This window comes from Lepisosteus platostomus, chromosome 10 (assembly GCF_059453375.1).
Source record: "Lepisosteus platostomus isolate fLepPlt1 chromosome 10, fLepPlt1.hap1, whole genome shotgun sequence".
Lineage (NCBI taxonomy): Eukaryota > Metazoa > Chordata > Actinopteri > Semionotiformes > Lepisosteidae > Lepisosteus > Lepisosteus platostomus.
The window spans coordinates 51,141,401-51,167,074 of record NC_142620.1 but is presented as its reverse complement, the minus strand read 5'-3'; the positions used below and the strand labels follow the sequence as shown (position 1 = coordinate 51,167,074).

The window sequence follows — 25,674 nt, the reverse complement described above, 5'->3', positions numbered from 1 at the left end:
AAACTTTTCTTCTTGCATTATCTTAATTTATGAATTGATCTATAAGTAAGCTCATGGATATCAACCCCAGAAACTCAAGTCTTCTGCCACTTTGAGCACAGACAGCTGGCTCAGACGTAGCCGTCTCCTGAAGTGCTGTTCATCTTTTCTTTCCTTCTGTAGTTTTTTACAGCAAAAAAAAAACAACCTGGCTACAGGCTCAACACGCAGCATTGAAACAAAGCTGTTGTAAAGCTGCACGTTTCCTCTCAGGGAAAAGTGGGTTTTATCCTGATGGGGTTCCCGATCTCGGCTACTTTTCAAGGACATGAAGAAAAACCAAAACAAGACAAGACAGACAACACCCACACGGGGAGAAACAGTTAATCAAATATCCAGTTTATTCAAATATATAGAAGGCTTTCTCAAATAAAACTTAATGAAACGAAATGAAACGCAACCGGAATCCTGCTAACGGCAGTGCCCCCGCCGGGCCCTGGCAGAGGAACGCCGAGCCGTTGCGTGGCTGTCAGGGCTACACGCGCGGACAAGGAAGTGCTGTGTTACTGGGGGGGATGGCCGGGAGCAGGCTGGTCAGCATCAGCCTGTGCTCTGCAGAGAGCGGTGCTGTCAGGCACAGGAGTCTCGAGGCTGTGAGATTGTCCCACCAGTTAAACTCTCATTGAAGGCCCTTCAGCGCATTTCCCCTTATATTTACAGGGAGATCCGCCCCTCCCCCCCACCCGCCAAAAAAGCACACTGAGACGTTAGTTCCTTAAATCTTCCAACTTAGTGATTTCCTCAACCTGACCGGTTACCCTTATGAAACGGAGCCCCCTCCTCCTGCTGCTCGTGGGCGCGCAGGTCGTTTGAAAGAGACCTGACGGTAGCTGGAGAGGAAGTATCTCAGTGGATCTGATTTAAAGGGTGCTCATGCGGCCCACGGCACAGGGATGCTGGAACTTTCAGCTGGAAGCTGGGAAGGTGGAGCTACGACTGCCTCCCGGTCCTGTGGGAACGGAGCCTGGCCCGTCCTGTGCTAATGGGTCCATCACAGCCCGGGGGGCAGGGGGCAGGGGAATTCGCTGTTCGCGGGGGGAGGGGGAGATATCAGGAGAGGGACCGGTTTCGGGTCCTCTCAGACCGCGACAACAGACACAGTAAAATACACAAGGCAGGTAGGGCAAGCAAAAGTGCATCAACGAAGTATCGATTAAATTATCACAGCGCTCCTACGGTTTGCCGTAGGTCACGCACAAAGAGGTCCAGAGTGGTCTGTTAGCTTCCTTTCACGAAGACTCTTCTCTGCTGAGACAATCGCTATCAGTGAGTGCGGGCAAAGCAAGCCAAGAACCAGGAAGGGCGCCCAAGACAGACATTTCCCACTAAGAACAGACAAGATTCTTCTTTAGCCTTTGCATGCACGGGCTGCCCCCGCATAAAGGCTGTTTCTTTAGGAATTGACTACCTTGTTTTAATCACAAAGCATGAAACCGTTTAAAGAAGTTGAATGATATGGGACTAGGGCACCGGGACCCCCAGGCTACGGTCCCCAGCCCAGTCTCCTGCGCTCAGTCCTGAAGGCAGTCCAAGTGGTTCCCCTTCACCCAGTAACAGATCTGTGCAAACTTGAGAGGGGTGAACCGGACGGCGACGTTGAAGTCTCGGTTCTCCCCGTTGATCTCCAGCCACTGGTGTCCCGAGAAGACTCCGATCACCTTCCTCTCCCAGCGCTCCAGCACGGCGTCCCAGACGCGGCCGTACACCCCCGAGCCGCTGGCGCCGGGCCGCGCGTCGCAGTGCTGGTAGATGAGGTCATTGGACTCGTCCTCCACGGGGCAGAACCGGTACACCAGCTCTCCGGGCCGGTCGCTGTCGAACCCGGAGAAGTGGATCCGCTTGCCCGCGAGGTCCTGGGCGGAAGGGGCCACGGAGAGACGCATGTAGGGGCGCCGGTGGGGGGCGCGCAGCTCCAGGAGGGCGTAGTCGAAGTCCATGCTGGCCTCCTGGGGTCCCTGGATCCAGCCTTTCGGAACCCGGGTTCGCTTGACCCTCACCCAGCGCACCAGCGGCTTCCTCTCGGGCTGGGACCCGGGCGGGTGGCGCTCGGTTTTGGTGCTGTTCGAAGGGGGCATCAGAAAGCCCACTCTCAGCTTGCGGGCCCCCTTGACGTAATCCTTCCCATCATGCACGCAGTGGGCGGCGGTCAGCACATGGCGCTCCGACACCAGGACCCCGGTGCAGCCCGTGGAGATGCGCACGGCGGTGGAGAAGGGGTAGTCCAGCAGGAAGTTGTTGCCGCGGATATTGAAGCGGCCGTCGGCCCCGTAGATCTGACGCTTGCGCCTCCCGCGCGCAGCGGGGCGCCACCTCCTGGGGGGAGGCTGAATTGCGGGGCCGGGCTCCTCCTCTTCCTTGTCCTCCAGATCCACGGTGGTCAGGGTGCGCGTGCCGTCTGCGTACAACGTCTCGTAGGCCAGTCGCTCAGTCAGAAGCTCCCAGCTGGGTGACGCCTCCCCCTGCTGGTAGCAGGTGGTATTGCAGTGCGTGGTAAAGTCCAGCTGGGGGAGGGCGGAGAAGCTAGGCCGAGAGAGGGGAAGGGTAGCATGGGGCACCAGGGCAGGGATGTGCCCTGGGTGGTGGGAGGAGGCCCGTAACGCGACGGAGGAGGGGAGGGAGAGCAGGAGGAGGAGGAAGCAGGAGAAAAAGGGAACGGCAGCTCTCGATTGAGGTAACATGTCGCGATGGTGCACCTGAAAAACAAGAACGTTTTTTTTTAACTAGAAAAGTGGCAGGCTTTTTTGAGAAAGGAAACAAAACCGTGAGACATTAAAAGATGTCCGGACCCTCGTGTGCGTCTTTTACCGTGTCCGATCCCCAAACGGTAGAAATCTTCTTCTATTCTAGTGTCAGGATTTGCGAGTTCAAAACCAAGCTGTGCCACTTGTCACTTGGGCCACTCGCACCTTAGTCTCACCAGGATGACCAGTGACCATGTGGCATCTTGACTTGATGGGACAATAATCCATGTGATGAGCCCAAAAGACTCACTTCCTCCTGAGGCTCTGTACGTCTGCGTTACTGTTACTTTCATCTTAGGTTACAAAAAAAGGTAACTCGAGTCTACAGGTAAAAAAAAAGGTCCTGGTTCTGTTATAGCAGACAAAGTAGAACAAAAAACGAGAACTCAAAGAAGTCAACAAAGATTAGAAGCTGTGTTTTACAGGTTTATTTAATGTCCTTTTTTTTACTCTCTCAACCACAAGGGGGCAGGCTCCCTATACTGTTCGTTTTCCCCCAAATAAAAACAACCACCGGAACCCATTTAAACTAGAGTTACAACTTAGATCACCAAGACTACAGAAGCGTGCTTGATTAATGGAGGGTTTTTAAAGCATGGAGACAAAAAAACAATATTAAATAAATGATCTTTTCAAGGCAGGGAAGAGATGACCAGGCAGGCAGCACAGACTTTCAGCACCGGCATTTTTCCAACAGATTACTTTGGTGGAGAAGAGTCTGGTTGTACTTAAAATCTATTTTTTTTCCCCTTTTCCCATTATCTGAGAGAGGGAGGGCAAGGTCACGGAGGAGACTGAACCTCTCAGAACCCCCTGTAATCGGAAACGACAGATTTTTCTCCTGTTGTTTTTTTAAAAATAAACCTACCCCTTCCCTCCAGGTCCCGCTGGTGCAGTCCAATCTCACCTTCTGAGCGCGCAAGAGCGCAGACGCTTGCCCGGCAAAAACCATAAAAAACAACGCGCCACAGAGGAGACAGGTCTTCTTTGAAAGCAGGAGGGAGAAAGTGACGTTGGGACAGGGCCGCCAGGGGCACAGGCCGGGCTCAGGCAGGTAAGCCAGCAGAGAAAGGGTGTCACCATGGCGACAGGAGGTGATGGGGGGGGGGGTGGAGGGGGAGAGTTCAGGTTTAATCTGGCAGCTCTGTGTCCCCACCCAGCTCTCTGTACAGGCAGCCCCTGGGTGAGGAGCAGGCCAGCCTCATTAGAGCATTAGAGCATGAGCTGTTCGGTGTGTGTGTGTGTGCGCAGAGGGGCGGGCGGGCGGAGAAATATGATAAGCTTTAAGAATAAGAGCCCTTAGGCTCTACTGGTGAACGAGAGAGCAGGTGTCTGTTCAGCCAGAGTACAAGCTGGGGCGAGGACAGGCTGTACGAGCCGCTGGGCAGGAGAGCCCCCCTCCCGGCCTGGCCAGGAATCTCACAATCTCTGGGGGGGCTCGTCAGGAGGGGGCGTGCGGGGGGGCGCCGTGACTGAAACAAGCCTTTCCTTATTTCGCCCGCTCTGCTGCAAGGAGCCAGGGGGGGCTGTAGCTGTTTTGTTTTGACCATCTTACTTTGTTTCGTACGGGGGTTGGGGGGGGAAAGGGGCGAATGCCAGAACGTGCTCTCCGATCTGCGCTCAGAATTGAATCCTACGCCGTCACTCCGAAAGCTGTGCAGGTCCAACAAGGGCGACAGGAGACTGCAGACAGTCGAGGTGCTTTCCCCACACAGGGACCCCACAGGTGATGCTCACAGCTGCCTCGCAGGGTCCCGCAGATTCCTCTGGGCCTTCCTTCCTGCGGGGTATGGACCGCCCGGGAGCTGGCCCTCTCCGGCTCAGGAATTCTTTGATCTGGGATTCATGCCGGCGCTGGGTTTACAGCCAACAGCTCCACCCCAGCCCGAGCTTCCCCTCTGCCTCGCTACCCCAGTCTCATCCCGGGCGGCACCTCAGCCCCCGCAGGGCAGGACTGGTCTGTGCTGGTTTCCCAAGGCACCAGCTCTTCGGCATAAACCAGCGCCATCCAGCCACCCATTTCACCCAGTACAGGGTGGCAGGGAGCCAGAGCCTGTCCCAGCAAGCACTGGGAGCAAGACAGAGTGCACCCTGGACATGGCAGGACGTCACAGGGGAATAAGACATCAAAAAGTGCGGAATATTTCACAATCGCTTCCTTGTTTTGGGCAACGTCCTCTTGGAATGTAGAGTTTTTATACACTGCATTACGAATACACAAGCATCTCTTCTGCTTGAGCAGTTAAATATACATCAGGTAGGGAGCTGCGTCAGCATGCATAGGCTGCAAAGGAACAAGCTGAAGTTTGTTCACACACCTGAAGAAGGCTCCACAGCCGAATCGTTGTGTTAATTTTCTTCTCTTTTCAGAATGGAATAAACCTTTACTTTTTCTGTTATATACATATTTTTTTTCCGTACAAGAGCCTGAAAGCTTGGTAAAAACTGAAATGGATCACAGGACTGTGCAACCGGAGTCTTATTCCTGGGGAAAAGAGTCTCTCGCTCTCGCCCTGGTCCACAGGCTGGGCTCCACCTTTAGTGCCACTCTGCTGCTGTCTCAGCACCCAGAGGTGGGGAGAGGAGCATCCACTGAGCTGTCCTCTAGACTCGCATGGCTCCGGGACAGCTGGTCAGCCCGTTCACCTCTCCCCTCTCCAGCTGAGCTCCACATCAGCCTGCCCTTCCTCCCCCCCGCCCCTGACCTGAGCCCTCTCGAACCCCTCCCACACCTCGAGCAGGGGGTCAGGTGGATATTGCTTTGCGCAGCCCAGCCCTCTGGCATTCCCGGACCTGTGCTGGGTCACGGGTCGGGATCCTGGGCTCGGACCAGGGAGGTCCACAGAGGCCCACACCTGTGGGACCAGCAATCCCGCCCGACCCACGGGCACCAGAGAACAAACCGGGTGACCCGCGGATCGGCACCGCTGGTGCTGTTCCAGCTGTCTTTACAGCCGCCCCCCTTCCCGGCTGTCGCCATGAAGCAGGGACGTGTGAAAACACGAATCCCCCCCCCCCCCAACGGCAGCGCCTGTGTTTACAGCGGCGCATCCGTACCGTGGCGGGTCTCGGGAAAAGCTTGCCATCGTAGATACAGCTTCACAAACCCACGTTTACAGAAGTCCACAAAACACCTCAAGTACGCCATAGCCCGTCAGTTAACTGCACGGTAGAGGAAATAAAAGTCTTATAGCAATATTTTTAACGCTTCTGCCACTCTCTCTGGTGAATGCACGGTAGTTCCCACTACATTCCAGCTGTGTTTGAAAATATCATCGCAGACGTGAGTTCAGAGAGGGACAGTTGTGCGGTTGTTTGGCATATTTGAGTTAATGACTCCTAAAAAAAAATGTGTAATGGATGGTTTGAAAATTGTGTTTAAAGGCTTACGCCTCTGTTCAATAAACATGCGAATCTTTTACCTGCTGGATCTCACAGTCCGCGAAAGTTAAGCCCAGATCTCGTTTTCCCCTCCGCCGAATGAACCGAGCTTGTCCCTCCAGATAACTCGCATTTCTGTGCGTGACAGGTACCCGCCGGGTCCCTGGGAACTGATGGCGTGCGGGGCTACGCGTGGCCGAGCCGCAGGGAGCTGTATCGCTGTCGGCGGCGGGGGGTCTGTCTCAGCCGCGTCTCCGCGCCTCCGTCTCGCTGCGCTACGTGTGCGGCTCCCCTCTGCTCGCTCGCGGGGCGAGAGCGCGTTCTGCCGACCCGAGACACCGACAGGACTCTCCGGAGGCGAACGCGGTGCGCGCTGTGAGCCTTGCGCGTGGTCCTAGTGCCCGCCTTCACTGGTGCCCAATGCACAGCACAACACGGCTAACACGACACATTGGCGCTAAGAGGCGATCTACGCTGGCTTCTATGCAGAGCAAGCATGGGAAAACACACGCAGGCGAGGCAGGTCTAAGGTTTTGCAGGGCACAGATACGTTTGGAGGCTTACAAAGCTACAATATCCGCTGAACAAGATATGACACACCATGAGACTTGTAAATAAAATCCGGATATATATATATACACATGTGTGTGTTTATGCCAGTGTAGTCTCTTAAGTAGATTCGCAACATTACACTGTCACATTTGTTCTCGCTGAATAAAGCTGTTTTGTTTGCAAGCTCTGCTAGGGCAGACAACTGCAAATCTTCAAGAGTTCAGGGTTGCAGAGGCGGGAGGAGTACGTGGAGCTAATGGCGCTGAAATCTTGAACAACTTCGACTTTGCCGAGGAACTCGCTCTTTAACGTCAAAACTCGACTGCCCGAGCTGGATTTGTTCTTCTTAGGCCTAGGGAGGTTCCTCAACAAAATCTGTCCGCTTCATCTGATCGGCATTTCTTGGAGAGTTAGGCGTTCCAATGTTATGCTGTTACATTGATTTTACTTTCTTAGTTCAAGGTGGATTATTGATTAATTATTAATTTAATGCTTCAGGATACAGCAGGGAAAGCCCCTCTTGTGTATCCTAGTTCTGTACCTAATGTTATGGAAGTTTGTATATATTTATCCCAGTTGTTTTTTTCCCCTGGAAGAGCAGCAGTCACCTGCAGGTGAGGGTCACTGTTGGGCCCCCACCTCTACTTTCCTGGGATATCTGGGTGTACAACAACAAAGCCCCCCCCCCGGGGTCACCCCAGCCCCTGACCTTGACCGCCCTGTGCCTGACATGCCCCCTTACGGAGATGTGCAATTTTGGACCCCCTGCTCACCCGTTCATTCCCAGAGCTGCAGTGAAGCTGCGCGGCCAGCAGGGGGCAGTCTGAGCGGGGCCGACAGAGGGCGGGTTCATTCTCCCTCTCGGCCTCCATAACGCCTCCCTTGGGGTGACATGGCTGCTGGTACGATCATCTCAATCCATTTAAAAACAGATCTCCGGCTGCCGCGTCTGATCGGCTCTCGTCTTTTCCCGCCTTGCTCCTGAGCAGGACCAGGGGAGGCCACAGGGAGCTGCGCTGCTCCTTTAAGACGAGGGGACCAGTGCCCAGGTGCCCAGGCTGAGCAGAGGCCCAGAGCTGCACTGCCAATCTTTGCCACCCATTTGCAGTCCAGTGGAGGGGGCTGGAGGGGCGGCTCTGAGAGAACGTTCTGACGTTCTGACATAGTGGCCCCCTGACTTGAGAAAAAAGCCCCCCTGTTTCCCAGACAGAGAGAAATTGCCCTGTGCTCAACCAGCACAGACAATACCAGCCCTCTGCAGGTGGGACTGCATCTGCGGGCCCTTGGCAGCGCCAAGCTACCGGTCCCTGCTGTGTTTGTGCTGCCTCCGTTTTGTGCCGGGTGTTGTGCCATGTTTACATTAAGGCTGCCCTCCTGAAAGCGACAGGTCTCTGACCCAGAAGCTCACCATGTGTCTCACTGGGGGATCATGTCATTAGCACTCCGCAGGCATCGCCTCACCCACCCCCCCCCCCCCGGACGCCTGTCTTCACGGCGTCGGTGGTGTGGGCCCTCACAGCATTAATTTTAGAAGGCAATCCATTATCTCACGTGTCAGCGAGGTGTGAACACTATCAGCAATTTCCTAGAATAACCCCGGCGCCGTGAGGTGTAAATCTGCAAGCCGTGCTCCTCCCTGGAAGAGCCCCGACACGAAGAGTGTGGAGGAGGCGGGGGGAAGCGTGAGCCCACGGCTCCCCAAATCGCGGACAAAGGGACCCTCTCCACTCACGTGTCGTCAGGAACAGCCCCTTGCACGTCACGGCGAGGGGCAACCGGGACACAGAGAGCGGCCTGCGGTGGTTGGTCTTGTAGTGGAAGAGCAGGCACAGAAGATCGGCGCTTCTTAACGCCATCGGGAGTTTTGGAGAGAAAAAAAAAACCCGCGTAGAATTACCGTGGTGTGAAAGAGGACGGGGCACCAACATCCAGGTGAAACGCAAAAGGAGGGTTAAAAAAAAAGCAAAAAAAGACTGGGGAGTAATTGATCACCCAGTCCCCCCACTGGGGTTGAGAACAGTGATTGAGAGGGAGGGAGTGTTCGGCCTTGTTATCAGCCCCCGGGCACGATTTCGGATTCCTTTTTAGAAGTTCGCTTTTTAGGGACTGCAATTATGAAGCCGAGTAAAAGCGGTGCAAAATATCCCCGGGGAACATAACTCGGAAAGAATCCGGATACTCGCAGTTACAAGGAGAGGATACAGGAGAGCGGTTGACGCCGATTTTTTTCACGCGTGAGAGACGCGGCCGTGGAAAACGGGCGGGGCCTCGAGAGAACAGATTCATTCTGCTCGTCAGAGTGAAACAATTCCACGCCTCGGAGATACTGACTCGCGCCGATTTGGATGAAACCAGGAACAACAACAACCAAAAAAAATGTTATAAGAAGGGGAGCACTGTGCATTGAGAAATGAGCATTTTTCCACCTGAAGATATTTCTGTGGTGTAGTAAGAAATCCCGTGTCATCCAGAGTGCGTGACTCATCGGTGACTTGTCTGTCTTGTATGCAGAACAGAGGAATTCCCTTCAGCTTGTGAAGCCCATGTGCTCTCCCAGCAGCAGGCCCACAGATAAGGCTCAGGGGCTGTGCCCTCGGAGGCCTGCCATCTGTGGCAGTGATTATCTGTGCCACTGTCTGTACTGTGCTGTCGTGAGGACTCCCAGCCTCTAAAGATCATCAGCTTTCAGTTTGTCAGGATCAGAGGCTGTGGCTGTCCTGCAGGTCGCTGGTCCTGGAACAAGAGAATGTGAAAACTCTCACTTCAAACAGAGCAGAGCACCTTTTAATGCGCTGCTGAGAGCTCTGTCCCACCCCCGAGCTGACTGAATCAGAGGCTGGTCAGTGGTTCATTACTAACAGCAGGAAACTCTTGCTGGTCAGATATTGGGAGCTGCGTTTCATAGCTGTGTCTCTAATGCCCCCCCCCCACACACACACACACACACACACACACACACACACACACACACACACACACACACACACACACACACACAGAGCCCCCACAGCCTCTCCTTTCCCTGCTCATCCTGGGTCTCCTCCTGGGCCTACAGAGGGCATTTACAGTACTCTCAGAGCTGCATCCCAGCACTATGAGGTCACCTCCTTCCAGAGCAAGAGAGAAAAAGAAATAGTCTTGGAAAAAAAAACAAGGAGACGAAGGAGGATGAGTAATGGAATCGTTCTTATCAGATACAAGGTCTGAGGAAAGAGCACTGGAAGCTGGCCGATCCAGACGGTTTTATCCGAACTGGAAGTGGAGGGGGGGGGAGGGGGGCAGGAGGAGAGGGAGGTCGGAGGAAGAGCCAGGGGCCACTGGAGGAAAGTGGGAAGGGGTGCAGGAGGAGAGGGAGGTGGAATGAAGAGCCAGGAGCCAGTGTAAGTGGGGCAGAGTCATCTGCAGCATCTTTATCCCAGTGTGTCTCCTCCTCTCTAGGAGCAGGCTGACGCGAATCCAGTCCTGGAGAATTCCGATCCAGTTAGTCTTAAAGGTCACGTCTTCCCAGAGATCTGGGAAAACCTGTAAACTCTAGTTGGGCCGAGCCAGTAATCTGTTCAACAGAGAGAACTGTGACTCACGAGGGCCCAAGACGCCTCAGGGTTTGGTTGCACATGATCAGTAAATGAATTTAACAAACCGACTGGCTAACTGAACGCAACAACATTGTTCCAGGTCTTTAGGAATCAGTGATTAAAACCTGCTAGTTAGGGCCCCCCATCATGACCAGGGTTGGGGTGAGGACTCTCTGTTGTCGCCCCAGAGGACCAGAGGATGTTCCCCATCCAGCAGATCTGTCCAGATCCTGGGGGCAGTGGTGCTTAGTTATGGCTTAATCAAATCAATTGAGTTGATTGGACCAATGTAACAGTTTTCCCAGGTCTTCAGCTGCTGCAAATTTATATAGGCCCTTAAAACCTGCTGGACTGTGCTCTGTGAGTTGTGAACTACTGCTTACTAATAGCCTGAACACACATGCACGCATGCTCACACGCACACACACACACACTATAGTCCATCAAGCAGTGAGGGATACAAGTACAGACGATACACCTTCTGGATTCGGAAGAGTCAGAAGAAATGGAAGAGACTCTTCTCCATGGAGACAGAATTGCATGCCTGGCAGTGATGTGCTGCTTTCACCACTGTCCATTTCAAACAGGCAGGATTAAAACTGAGACCACGTCCTACTTCCTTCTCTCAATCAACACGCCCCGCCAGTGTGTCAGTCACCTGGAGACCTGGGACTGGACTGAAACCGAGCTCTGCAGAGGTCGTGCTTGACCTCACTGCTCAGTACTCACTGCTCTGTACCGCGCCCAGCGGGAAACAGGCCGTGGCTGGAGAGCAAACTGCAGGCTCGTGCACAATGGCTTGACCTCTCCCAGACAAGCCTCCAGTTGGACCTCCTGTTCTAGGCAAACGCCCCCTACTGGAATGTACTGGAATGACATGGAAAATGCTCGGCCCTGCTCACTGATAATAATGTAATGTAATGTTTCTTTATTAGCCCTATACAATTTCTTGCATTAGGAATTCGTCTTTTCGCATACCCCAGCTTTTTCTCCATGGAGACACAGACACACAGACAGGGAGAGAAGCTTGGGGTCAGAGCGCAGGGTCAGCCATTGTACAGCGCCCCTGGAGCAGTTAGGGTTAAGGGCCTTGCTCAGGGGCCCAACGGAGTAGGATTCCTCTGCCGGCCACGGGATTTGAACCAGCAACCTTCCAGTTACAGGCGCAGATCCTTAACCACAGAGCCACCACTGCCTCTGCAGATCCACAGCAATTCAGAACATTCATATTCACCTTCACAATAAAGTACAGAGTAAAGAGGCAGATTTCCACGAACACTTTTAAAAGAAATGAATGCAAGGCTTTCGTGACCCAGAGTTGTGATAAAGCAGTACCTACTGTAGAAGCATGCTTTCAAGCTGAAACACAGACCTAACCCAGGCGTTCGGAGTCTCTCTCCCCTGAAGCGGCTCTCAGCTTGCGGAGAACGACCTCCGCGCTCTGGGGTGTCATCGGAGCAGCTCGTCGGCCAGTGCTCTCTGGCCCGGCCAGTGCGCGGCGGATCCGACACCCTCCCCGTGCTGGAGGACGGCAGGGGCACCTCTAGCCCCCCCCCGTGCTCCATCCTGAGCAACAGCTGCTCCGGAAGCCCCCAGGGCTGTGAGTCACAGAGCGGACAGCGCTCAGGTCCTGCAGAGGGGGAGTGCACAGGCACAGGCCGGAATGTCTCCGGATCAGACAGCTGCAGCACGGGCGGGGAGGAGGGGGGCTGGGGAGGGATCCAGATGTGCCCACAGCAGTCTGACGCAGTAGAATATCACAGTTATTCAATTACGTCCTCTGGGCAGCTGAACGGACACGCCACACCACTTATCGCAGCGCTTCAAGGAAAGAGGGCTTTGTTCTGTACAGAACACCCTGTTCAGCATCTTTCCGGGAAACAAATAGCATGCAATCCCTCTCAGATGTTGTAGGCCGCAGGCTCTTGTATAAAATATACACATGGGCCAAATATTAGGAACCCCCGCCCGTGCCAAACAAACAGATGCATTGCTGGGTTGAGGAGCATGAACTACTGATATGTGCAGCTCAATCCCACAATCCCAAAATCCCACAATCCCAGAAATGTTGATCACCTTGTGCTGGCAGCAGCCCATATCTGCTTTTCTTCTCAGTTCGTCCTCTGGCTAAACTCCACCACTGCTCCAACCACAGACCTCTTCAGCAGATTTGCCATCGGGCTCTCAGAGCAAAGGCTGCCTTCCTGCCCGTTTTGAGCCGCAGTTTCCTTTCGGCGCTGGTGTGTGTGCTGTCTCCTCTTCTCTTTCGATTCCTTACAGACAACCTGTGCTTCAACTCCACATGTTTGTTTTCATCGTGCCTTCTGTCCCACCAGGCCCTATACCATGACACTGCCTGACCAGACAGGGTTCGAACTCAGCTTGCTAACTGCTTCCTTTCCCTTCACTCTACACCGTACCCCAGGGCAGAGACGCCCCCCCATTGGGCAAACCAGACACGTAGGCCTCCCCCCCCCACCCCGCACTACTGTGGGTCTCTCCTCACAACCCCCCGATCTCTGGAGGAGATCCTGTGAGCCCAAGGGGGACGAGACTGGGCTGCAAATGTTCCCCGACCTCATGGGAACTCAAGTGCTACACCCAGCTCAAGCTGTTCCTGCAGCGTGACAGGAGCACGCAGGATCTGCTGGGGTTCCTCACTTGTGCACAGTCTGTACATACATTATGTATTTGACCAAATGTAACATTTCGGTAACTGTTCGAAATAGGGAACAAGCTCGACTTGAACGGCCCAGGGCTTGTTCAAGAATAAACAGCTCCAACAGTATGCAGCTGGCCTCTTACTTCCATCCCCAGCGCTGTGTGTATTAAACCATTAGGAGTAACAACAAGGCAGGCTTGGCAACCCAGACAGTATTTTCTTAATTAGAAGCTTTTCAAACAGCAGCATGTAGACAGCCTGGAAAACAGCAAGCGGAAAAAAAAAAAAACGGAGTCCCCGTGCCAAAAGGGAAAGGAGCCAGCGAATATGTGATCCAATCAAATCCACGAGGGTCACTCTCCCCAGATAATTGTAGGGTTTTGCTCATAAGTGAAATAGTTCTGCTTTTTCCACTCCAAACCACTGTTTTTTTATGGGCTCACTCCATCCTGTGTACGATCTCCTTGAAGCTCTTCCAAAGGGAAAAAATAAATAAAATCTTTTCACAGATATTAGAAGGGCCAGGGCCTGCAGATCACCTGAGAGGTCCGGCCCTACAGGAGGGTGAGACGAGCGAGTCTCCGGGTGATGCGCTCTGTTGTGTCAGAGCTGCGCAAGCCCCCTTGTGTGGCAGGAGCTGGATGGAGACCAGCAGGGATCTCTCGGGCGCGGAGGGCGGGGGGGGCGGGGCTGTGATTATGTGACCCACCGGGCCGAGGGAGGGTGGACGACGGCCGGACTGAGGCGCCACCGCCGAGACCAGCCCGCCGGAGCCGCATGCCCCTGCCTTCAGGCCTGCAGCACGTTCCCAGCTCGCCCAGCGGGTTTCGCAACTCGACTGTGGCCGCTCCCCAGTGGGCCGCGCCGTCTCCCGCCCTCCGCCCCTGCAGAGTCTGTCACGTCCCCCCCCCCCCCCAAGGCCCGGGTCCTGAGCTCAGCCAGGTGGGCTCTCCAGGTCCTGGGACTGTAGACTCCCGTGATGCTCTGATCGCGTCAACCTCGACGAGCTTTTTAATTGGTTGAGGCTCCTGAGGCTGGCGGCAGTTCGGTCTGGGGGTCAGGTAAGAAAGAAATGGGGGGGGGGATGAGTTGGGAAACAAGCCTGCTGAGAGTAGAACTGCATCATTCCCCCAGCTCCCTCCCGCCACCTACCGGACAGCAGCCCGGACCCTGTGCCAGCCCCGTGGCCCGCTATCCAGGGCACGGTGCCCCCTGCTTCTCTCTGCACACAGGCAAGTCTGCTGCGGAGGTCTCCGAGCGTCACAGGGTTAAAGGCTGCAGATTCAACAAGCAACAATGTCTCCTTTTGATTTCTTGATGGTCCAACTCCTCCTTATTGAAAGGCAATCAAAAGCCTCAATAAGATCGTGTTTACTGTAAGTGTTCACCAAACAAGCTGTGGAAAAAGAATTTCTGTTGTTTCCGAAATGTTTTAATGCCCAGGGAAAATAAAACCCACCACATGCGCTCTCTCACACACACACACACAAACTCACAGAGAAGACAACAACGCTTTTTCGAAACCATAAACAAATGTGCAGTTTCACACAGAAATGAAAGACTGAAAAATACAGATGCCATCTGGTCCAATCAGAGCTGCAGTAAACAGTTCCTGATTATCTGTTGCATTGATCACGCAAAGGGGCTGAAGTTATGGACACGAACATGTGCATCCGCACATGTGCAGCCAAAAAAGACACTTAAACAAAAAAACACAAAACACATTAGAACACAAAACCATATATCGGAACAATAACGATATAATAATCCATATCTATCAATAGCTAAGAGGAGGACTGGCCTGATGAATACAGGGAAGACCAGACTGCTGCTGTAAGTGATGTTGGTGGACCAGCAGGTGGCGCTCATCCTTCTGACTGGGGTGCTATTCCTCAGCTGAGGCATTAACCTCAGTACTCAATCCCCTGGGTTGTTCATTAGGGTAGGGGTGACCTGACCCCCACTGTGAAGCACTTTCTCCCCCTCTGTGCTTGATCTGCTGTGCGCAGGGGCTGCTGTACGGGGCTGTACTTTGAGTGAGGGATGGAGTGGGTGTCCCCTGTAGGTAAGACACTCTGGGATCCCTCGAGATATAAATTAAAGGATTTATTAATTGTAATAATGGAATGCTGGAACATTTTTTAAAGCAGCAAAACAGCAAATATGCATAAAGCCTGAGGCATAGGTGTACGCAGGGTATGCATGACAGCAGGGTTGCCTACCCAGAGTCATCCATTTTAAGGAAGACAATGGGACAATGGAGAACGGGACAAAGCGGAGAGAGTTGTTTGATCTGTCATGCCCGCGTTCAGTATGCTCAGGAGCTGAAGACAGATATCGGAGGAACTGTAAACTCCCAGATCAAATCCACTGCGCGAGGGATACACCTGTGGGACTGAGCCCAGGGCCCAGAGGAGCTCGTCTGCCGGTCAGAGCACAGACAAAGGGCGGCGGAGACAGTTCTCCTCTTTCTCAGCACATTCCAGCCACCCAGGTCATGATGGGAAGGGGGCGGGGCGTGGGTGCCTGGGTTGCCAGGTAACCCCACAGGAAGCCGCTCGGACGAAAAGAACCGAGCAGGACACACCTACCTGAGGGGAAGAGAGGCACACGAGAGCATGTAAAGGTTTATTCCACGCTCAAAAGGGAACACAACGGCCGGTTTTACGGGGAGGCCCTGGGGAGGGAGGGGTTCCATAGCATGCGCCACACACCGCCCCCCCCATGTAAAAGATTCCTTGATCATTTTTCCGAGCAGTCTTGGCAGCGCGAGAACTCAAATGGGAATGATATTGAGGATTAGCATGGCCCCTGCGCGCTAGATGGGGAGCAATCTTCCAGTCAGGGAAGGGAGGCACAGGGACGACATGCAAACTGGTGGCCGCACAGTTTCGGGAGCGCCCCCAGATCTTTTAGATCTGCTCCCCGAAGATCCAGACGTGCCTGCATGGCGGAGGCGGCCCTGCTCGCCGGCTCTCAGCAGCTGGCGGAGGTGGCGGAGGGAGGGGCTGGTTTCTGTCTGCGTGGGGGGTAAGGTAAGCCCCGTCTGCAGAGCAGACTAGAGGTCAGGAGGTCGGCTTCAACAGAGCTTAAATCAGCAGCAGTCCCTCCACTTCAAGGCTGAGTTATCGTCCTGACGAGAAATAAAGCCTCGCTCTAATTCATGGGTGTTTATGAAATCATAAATCTGATTAAAACAGCATGGAGAAGAGGGGGGGCAGGCGCCCCCTGCGGAAGAGGATTAGTGAGGGAGGCGGGGGCGGGGGGAGAGTGTGGGTGTGTGTGTGTGTGTGGGGGGGGGGGGGGGTGGCGTCTTGTCATCGCAGAGCGGCGGCAGAAATGTTTTCCTGAACGGAAGACCCCGAAGGGAATTCCAACTTCGCGCTCTCAGGGAATTTTCCACTCCGTCGTGAGTCAGGAATCAGCCGGACCCACGGGAGGCAGGACCGGAGGAGTCCGGAGAGCCATCCGGGCCCTCTCAGAGGCTCCACACAGTGACTTCTCTAGCGATTGCGAAGACCTAGAAGCTTTGTTTCAAACAAAAGAGCAGCTCAATACCAAGCCCTACAACTGGGACTGCACTGCAGAGCTATACTGTAGGCTCTACTGCAGCAGTGCCGTACGTTGAGAAAAACTGTGACAGACCTCATCCATCCATTCCCGAACTGTATCATCCAATTCAGGATCTGGGGGGAGCAAGAGTGTATCCCAGCAAGCAACAGGTGCAAGGCAGGATACACCCTGGGTGGGGCGTCAGTCTATCACAGGGCAGACAGGCACACACTCACTCACACCTGGGCCAATTTTCCCAGAAGCCAATTAACCTACCAGAGTGTTTTGGGGCTGTGGGAGGAAACCTGAGCACATGAACATGGGTAAAACATGCAATCTTCATGCAGATAACATCCTCGAGCTGTGAGGCAGATGTTAACCACTGGTGGAATTCTGTTCATCCAAAATATTCCTTCATTGCACAATAAAAAGCCAGAGGAACTGAGTCAAATTAAAAGTCCGAGCTTCTCTGCTGTAGTGTTGGAGCTCCAGGGTTTCTGATATAACCAGGCAGCATCTATTCATTTGTTTCAAAATCTAGAGCATAGTAATATAAAGCAGACAACCAGACTTTGCTTGACTACTGAGATGCTCGATTATGAAACCCAGACAGATTTCTGGTTTAAACCTTCAGTGAAACCGAATAATACTTTCTTGCATGTTTGTAGTGCCTTATACACATACAGGAGGGGACCAACGTCACCCTCCACTGAAGGGCAGCCCCACTGAGACAAGCTAGAGAAGAGAGAAACTGTTTTATTTCTAGAAATAAGGGGGTACTTTAGGGAGGCCAGACTGTTTAAGTCCAGGGTGGAATTTAGCCAGGATTAACACCCCTACTCGTATAAAAAGTGTCAAGAGGCCTCTCATGACCCCATTAAATGTGCACACGTGTGTGTTTTGTGGATTTGTTTGGTATGCCTGCTGGGGGACCTCTTTTCAAGAAATCTCTTCCAATTAGGACCTCCCAGGGTTAAACAGACCATTTTATAGTGGCTACTAATTATTGTAAATCATCCTATTATTAGTTACAGCAATTTTAAAAGCACAACTGCAGGTGAGCAGTTCCAGCACACGTGCTGTCAGGACAGCCTCCCTGTGCGAGAGTGTTCTGGGGTGCAGTCGCCAGATTCTGGGGCGTAAAGGGTCTACTTTTGTCTTGGGACCCCCACGTACTGGAGTTTCGCTGATGACTCTCCAGATCTCTGGGGACCCTGGCTGAGAACCACAGAATCACAATCAGAAACACTTCATTTACCAAGTGTGTTACATGTACAAGGAATTTGGTCTGGTGTCTTGGTGCATGAACCAGAAACCATTCAACAATACATGTGCACTTCACACAGTGCGTACACAGTTCCCCAGACTTACACACATTACATCCCAGATTCGTGTGCTCTGGTTAAGCGGGGTGTTGGCCTTAGGGGAGAAGCTATTCAGGTGCTGGGGTGCTTTGAGTTTTGATTGACTGCTAGCGTCTCCCTGAGGTGATTTTTTTGACACAGATGGTATCCTGGATGAGAGGAGTCATCGGCAATCTTTTCTCCTGGCTTAGTCTGAGAATAAACAAGTCTTCAAAAAAGAGCAAATGACAGCCAATGGCTGTCTCTGCACAGAGAACAATGCTTTGCAATTTGTCTCTAGAAAGGAGCGACGCTTTGCCAAACTGAACAGGTACAGAAGGTGCGAGAATGCTCTCAGTGACGGCTCTATGAAACTGAATGGGAAAGTCCTGGGAAAACACTGAGATTTCTCTGAGCTGATGCGGGAAATATAATCCCAGATCTGTGTTACAGATTTTCCAGGAAACGTGGTGTTGATGCAAGCAAAGGTCTTTGGGATCTTCAATCAGCTCTTACTCCCCGGGGAAAACGGTGCAGGTGGAACGATCCTGAACTCCCTCACCTGAGATTTAATCTCACCGCAGGCTAGGGAAAACACAGAACTGTCAGGCTAGCTGCCAGGTGAGGCCAGATCAGAACCAGCCCCTTTTCAAAAACAAATTTCACCCAAGCAATGGCAAAACGCTAAATTTCATCCAGAGTCTATAGTGACCGCCCAGAGTTCACAGGACTCACTCACAGTTATGTAAGTTCCTCTGAGTGCAAAGCTCCATTGGCTTGGCTGTGTATTGCATTAAATTTAAAAATGACATCCAGATCCATCATGGGGCTTTTCCTCGCGTCTTCAACTAAAAACAAAGATGGTTTTTCTTATTAATTACGAGTAATTATGCGGATCTGCTTCCTGTCCTGTGCGCAGGGGGTGCGAGGGGGACGAGAGGGGGCTTCTGGAGAGATCCGTGAGGGACAATTTGTTGTGTTTGTTGTCTTTTACGAGCCGCCAGAGCTCTGCTCAAAGCATTCGGACAGGAGAGTACTGCCAGTACCCCAAGGCACAGAGAGAGGGCTGTGAAAATATCAGCCTTTCTTTAATGAAAAAGAAAGAAGAGAGGGGGGTTTCATGGCTGCTTTCCCTGTTGCATTCTTTCCTTCAGCAGGAATTTACTGAGGTCTGGCACGACCTTTTTTTTTTTCTTCCATTTTTCCCCTCCGCAGCGACAAGCCAGAATGTATTTCAGCCTGATGGTTGTGTGCTGGCACGTCGCTGGCTGACGACAGGCGGTTTCGCGCACAGCGAGCTGAGATCCCAGCAAACAAAGACAGAAAAGCAGCCTTTCATGGAGCCCAGAGCTCACTTTAACCCATCACCGACCGCAGCCACAGGTACAAAAGGCAGGGGGCGGATATTTCTCTCATCCTTTGCATGGCTGTGGAGCTGTAGAAATAGGCACTCAGAAGTGCAAATTAGCCAATCCTTGCCTGCCTCTTGATTTAACGATTGCACATTAACCTTAGTAGAAAAACCACTGTCCAAGAGAGGATAAGAAATAATAATTTGGTCGAGCTGGTCCAGACGGAGCCAGCTGGTCACAGTGACCAGGGATACTTGTCCCATGATCTGTGAAACACTGCTGAAAATGCACTTCATTCAGTGGACCCATCGTTTTTTAGTGGGTCTTCGCAAGACCCAGGCACAGCCTAAAACCCCTGGTACCCACCATTCCTTCCACGTTCTCAAAACCTCCTCATTCTGGTGCTGTGTTCATCTTCCACATGGAGGTGCTCTGCTGAACTCTCATGCTCATCTTCACATTATCTACATTACAGCTCTCTGTGGCAAGGATGGTCACCGCTCAGCTGCTGAGAGACACTCAGTCACATCATTCCCAGCTTCCCTTTGCCAGGTTGCTACTGTGCACTGGCCATCACTGGGCTGGGTAGCAGCTGGTTCCAGTAAGGTATTGGTAATCTGGACGATCTCCTCTTTTACCAACTGGTACTTCTCATGTCTGTGCCAAAAGACAGCTTACAGCTCAGGCCAACCCAGTCAGCTTGGCAAAAGTCACACCAGTGGCTGGCAGTTTGAGTCTAGGCATTGCTAGGATGGTTTTGTGGGTTTGACTGGATTCCAATGAGATTTCAGAGAGCAGCATGATGTTAGTCTCATGGCTGCGTCCACAACTGAGCTGATACTCAATCCAGCAATTGAGTTGATTAGTTATTAATGAGCTAGATTCTTAATTTGAAGCCTCGCACGGATACCCCAACACAAGGTGCATTCCAATCTGGGGTGAGGTTCTTTGCCAAAACCCTATGGGCTGCACGTGTGAGCAGGGTGTGCGCAGGAAAGGATTACAGTCCCTCTCATCCTCTCTTTCTCTCTTTTGATTTTGTAAAAATCAACATCCAGCTGAAAAGAAACAACATGAAGACTGACAAAACCCTCGCAAGACCAGACACATCCTGAAACCATTGCTGAAGCATGCACTGTTAGTACAATATAACAGAAAGAATAAACAGGGCCCCGGGTGCGGGCCAAGATGAATAAAAAAGTACGTCTTTTTGACAAACCAGAATCTATTTGAGAGAAAGTAGAAAAAACAAAAGCAATCTTTGTCGGTGATGTTCAGAGATGATGCAAACACAAACAAAAAAAGAGAGAGACTTCTGCACGAGTCCAAACCCACTCTAAGTGAGCCTCAGTGAGGTGTCTGGCCCTGTCTTCGAGATGAAGTAACTGAAAACAACTTTAAACAGTTTGCTTTAATAAAAGAAATGAAGGGGGAACAGTAAATTTCAAGTGCTAGATTCTGAACACGCAGATTGTTCTGTTTCCCACACCGCCGCACAGCGCTGGCCAAGCCCAGCTCCGGGGGATTAGAGCAGATGGATTGAGGCAGCAGCTCTGTGACTCCCACATGCAATGGCTTAGACAAATACCAGCGAGCTCGGCCAAACTGCTGTCGCTCCGCTCAGCACCTGACAGGGCGGAAGGCGCTGGCTGTTTCCGCGTTCATCAGAGAGAGGGCAGCAGCGCCCTGAAGAGTGCAAACAGTTTTAGAGAATGTCCTACACCGACTGGCTGAAGGAACTGAGCCTTTTCAGTCTTGAACAGAGAGTCCTGTCAGCCAGCACCGAGAGAGACTTGGCCCGGGGCTTCTCACTGCTTGAGAATGGCAAAGCAAAAACCAGACAACACAAGTGGAAACGACAGGGACGTCTTTATGCACAGGCTTGTGGGATTGTGGAACAACCTACCCCGCCATGACATCAAAGCCAATCGAGGGGATTCCATTCAAGAAAAAGCTGCATGAGATCTTCAGATCAAATTAGTTAGCTACTAACTCACCAAAGGGGCTGAATGGGCCAAATGGCTTCCTCTCATTCCGTAACTGCTCTTGTGTTCTTATGATTTGCTGAATGCAGGGCATGCTGGGGAAGAAGGGGCTGAATTAGTGTCGTCTGCATGCTCTCTGACCTGCAGGGAGGGCTGAGGTGCTGTGTTGGAAAGCAGTGCTCAAAACGGGGTTACAGTAATACCAACAAATACAATAGCCCTGTTTTTCCTACCAAATGACAGAAGAAGCCACTGCACGTCTGCCAGAGAGAAGCCATCACAGTCCACTACACACAGCATGCTGAGCGAATCGGGCGAGCATAGCTCCGCAGGCTTATTAACAAAGGGGAGATTCATTGTGGGTGAGCGCTTTCCTCAACAAAACAAGAACATTTCAAGCCTTTCTCAGTTTCTGAGGAAGATAAAATCCCACTCTTCTAAAACGCACATTCGTCGTCAGGGCTCAGGTCTAGTGAAATACTTAATATCAGTGGAGCGTCGTCAGAGTATAACACCAAAAGTAAAGCACGTTATCGGAAATATACTGCGTTATGGTCGCAGGCATGCGGTCGTTATGAGCTTTAAAGGTTCTTTCTTTGCAGTCTGTTAGAGAAAGTACAAGGCTGCCAAAAGGGGGGCTGCCAGTATTGTATTTTCCAGAACTATAAAAAATAAAACTGTTCTAGCAATGCATTCAAAGATTAATGGGACACGTAAAAGCAGAGCAAAGCGCAGATAAAAGAGGAACAAAATAAAACCGTTTCGAGTCTTGAAATGACTCCAGTCCCTGCACAGCCAGACAGTGATGAAATGTTTATTCTGAAGTGCTTATCTGCTGGACCGCGTTCAGGCCTCCGGAGAAACAGCCCCCCTCATCCGGAGCGCGGCTCCGTGTGCTCTCCTCCGCGGACACTCCTGCACAAACACTCATCGCATCCCCCGGTCCCGGCCGCCACGCAGCCCCACAACACGGGCCAGGACAGGGGGGGAGAGGGAGGGAGGCTGGACCCCAGCTCCCGCGCGCTGCCGGCCTGCCCGTCAGACAGGCTCCACATCGCCTCTTTTCCAGCTGCTCCTTCCAGAACCTTCTCTCCACCTGCCAGACCCCCCTCCCCCCCAGCCAGCGCTGCCTCCTCCTCCTCCTCCTCCTCCTCCTCCTCCTCCTCCTCCTCCCAGATACCGACAGGGCTCTCTGCGTCTTTATTGGTAGGCAGGCGTAAATATTTACAGGCATTCTTTGGCTCAGACACACTTGGCCGAGGAAACCCAGCCTGGACATCCGAATCAGAATAAGGCTTTTACAACACAGCTCCCCCCCACCACCACCACCACCACCATCCTCCAGCCAGACCCACCGTGCAAGCAGTGTGGTCTCGGATCAGGAATGAGTTGGAGTGCGAGATGGGGGGCAGGGAGATGCAGCCTCCAGCCTTGAACGCTTGTCCCGGCTCTCAGGTGCAAAGGCCTCGGCTCGCTTTTTCTCCCAGAGGTTTGATGCACGCCTACGTGCTCCGAGCGCCTGGAGTACCGCGAGCCCCCGCTGGGGGACGGAGCCGCCCGCGAGGCTGCGGCGCACTCACTGCGCTGCCCGCGCGACCCCCTCCTGCCTCTCCGCGGACGGGGCCCGCACCCGCCGAGCGCAGGCGCAGGTGAAGAGGTGCCGAGCTCCCTTCCCTGCGGGAATCAGGCAGGCAGCCATCCAGCCAGGGCGCGGGCACCGGACAGATCCCAGCCATGCCACGTGTGTGGGAGGTATAAGGTAAAATGCAAACACGGGGAGAAAATGCAATCTCCTCTCCTCTGTCTCAATAGCAAAAGCTACTTAAATGATGCAAAGGTTTGCTTAATTGACTAAACATATTTTAATACTACTTAACTATATTTCATAAACTGCAAACCAAAAATATCAAATCGAGCCTGCATCTGGAGTGCAGCTCCACTAGGAATGGGCTGATTATACATCGCCTTCTATTTAAGAGCAGTAGCCAAATTCTATCCTCACCTGCAATCGTGGTGAAACTGGTTAATCAAGACCAACACCTCACTGCTGCCGTGTGCGAATTACAATGTTTTTCCTCTTTCTCTAAAGGGTTAACGTAAAGACGCGCAACCCTGCTACCACCTTCAGAGATGGGCCCCCAGACGCAGAATAACCCTCACAATCAAGCCACACATTCAGCCACAGAGTAACCCTAAACTCGGCTTTAAACAAAAATAACTTCTTTCTTATTTCTATGTGCTGCACAGAGGACCATGAGGACCGCACGGCTACGGCATAACGCAAGCAAGCACCGATTTTGCAGATGTGGAGCCCCAATGCCCAGACGTCCCGCTGCTGAGATCTGAGGTCCAGGCCCTGGTAATCACCAGACCAGAGCTACTCTGCCAATCCTGAAACACGCACTGCCCGTGCCCGAGGGGGCAACGGGCATCAATTTAGTGAGAAGGTAAAGATGGTAGGGAATGTAGGATCGCTGTAAAGAAAAAAAAAATCAGTGCAAGAGAGGTGATGATCCCTAGACTACACGCTTCCTAAATAAAATCTGCAAGGACCGTGACTTTCCACAAAGACCCCCCAATCAGATGATCACCCACTGAAGAGAAACATACCCACCCACCCTCACCTAAACTTCATAAAGCTAACGTTCCAATCCCCGTGCTTACGGCTTTGTGCTGTTATCACTGTTTTCTCACACATCCTCCATCACACCGCTAACAACAAAGAGTTTGTGATTAATGTGTGGAAAGTTCTGTCCCAATACCGGACGTTAACGTGCCAGCAACCTTGAGTGTCAAAGGGATATTTCCTCAGACGCAGATGGATTTCGAACAAGATCCAACACAAACGCACGGGCCAGCCTTTTAAGAGCACGCCGACGTCGTTTCCCAGACCGCTCTGCTTCTCCGGTTACGGGCCAACAGCTAACGAATCACAGCCAGCAACTGGTGCATTGTGCACTGCGCCGCGTTTTCAAGAATTGGTGCAATTTGCTTTCTGCCCGATAGTTGTCGAAAAAAAACAAAAACAATTGCAAAGTCACACATGCTGTAGCCTTTCCAACCTGTGTCTGAAACCCGATGTGCATGGATATGTTTCAACCCAGGTGTTCTCACTTTGTGCAAAAATAAAACATGCTGTTTAAGTTCCTGACAAATAGCCCTCTCTGCTGGTTCCAAAACACTTTAGAAACATATTACATTACCCTCGGTAAGCATAAGGCCCTCTAAATTAAATAAGACACATTTACATTCTTAAGCACTTAACACCGATCTTATTTCCAGTGTTTCAGTCCTTCCTTTGAGTGTCACAAGTTAACTTACAGCCTATTTAGGTGGTTCAGTACAGCTTCATAAGGTCGTAAGAGCACCAGAGGACTCCTACACAGATCTGGTACAGCGAGGGGTCTGTATGTGACTCAAACAGTACACACCTTCAAATTCATCATAAACGGGAGAGAAAAAAAGGAGACCGTTTTGCAAATTCCCTTTGCTGATTGTGGAAAAATACAGCAATGTTTAGCCAGAACCAGGAGCTGATTAATAGGTAAAAGAAGCATATTGTATGTAATGGCTCTCCAGACGCTCTGAATGTAGGCTTCAGTGGGCAGCACGCGCAGTCCGGCTTGCTCTGCAGTTTTAGCCCACTCTGGTTCAGATCACTTCAACGTCAACAGCTAATGTTCTGTCAGAGCTGTCAAGTCCACTTTGGTCAATACAGGTGGTTTGCCAAATGGCTCTCCCAGCTAGCCCTTAACACGAGAGAGACCTCACGCCTGTGCCTTGCACACACACGTGATATACAATACACACACTGGACCACACACACTATACTGCATACACATGCTATACAATAAACAAACCAAAACTACAAACATGTTATAGAAAACACACTAAACAAGACACACAATGGGCCACACACACGATATACAAAACACACACACTATACAAGACCACACACACACAAACTATACAATACACACACTAGACCACACATGCTATAAAATATACACACTGTCCCACAAACACACTTGTATACCATACACACAACATATCACATACTACACAACAGACACTAGACTACACACGCATCCTGCATACCACAACCAAATATTCCATTCTGCTTTCAGCGTTTGATCACACCCTACCTGTCACCCCCACCTCATCAAACTCAGCCTGAACTCCGACAGCTGCTGGTTTCAAAGGCTTCCTTGTTCCAGGGCAGAAAAACTGTTTAAAAAAAAAAAACAAGAAGGAAAATAAGAAGAAATCTGTGGTGTCGCTTTTGGCTTTTTAAAACCATTTCCCCATATGACAGGCAGATGGTCCCTGTCCCAAGCCAAGCTGCGATCCCTCAGAATAACGAGCCTTCAGAACGAAAGGCCCTGTTTACCAGGAGCGGTATCTCAGACTCTCGACTCTGCATCAAGTTGTTTTTTCGCGCCGACTGGTTTGGCACACGGAGAGGTGAAAGAAAAACATTCACTTCTCGCAG

General features: G+C 52.0%; 1 protein-coding gene across 4 annotated transcripts; it reads right to left on the bottom strand.

Moving 5' to 3' along the window:
• Window positions 1–357: 357 nt before the first annotated feature.
• Window positions 358–25,674, bottom strand: prss23 (serine protease 23). 4 transcript variants are annotated; one of them, XM_088597029.1, is made up of 3 exons: window positions 25,573–25,674; window positions 25,328–25,409; window positions 358–2,732 (listed from the first exon to the last, which is right to left on the bottom strand). In XM_088597029.1, the coding sequence occupies exon 3, from the start codon at window positions 2,715–2,717 to the stop codon at window positions 1,551–1,553; it is 1,167 nt and encodes a 388-aa protein (XP_088453155.1). In that variant the 5' UTR covers window positions 2,718–2,732; window positions 25,328–25,409; window positions 25,573–25,674; the 3' UTR covers window positions 358–1,550. The 4 variants fall into 4 exon arrangements, with proteins under 4 accessions (XP_088453155.1, XP_088453154.1, XP_088453153.1 ...); XM_088597028.1 differs by lacking the exons at window positions 25,328–25,409; window positions 25,573–25,674 and adding an exon at window positions 8,446–8,780; XM_088597027.1 differs by lacking the exons at window positions 25,328–25,409; window positions 25,573–25,674 and adding an exon at window positions 6,203–8,418.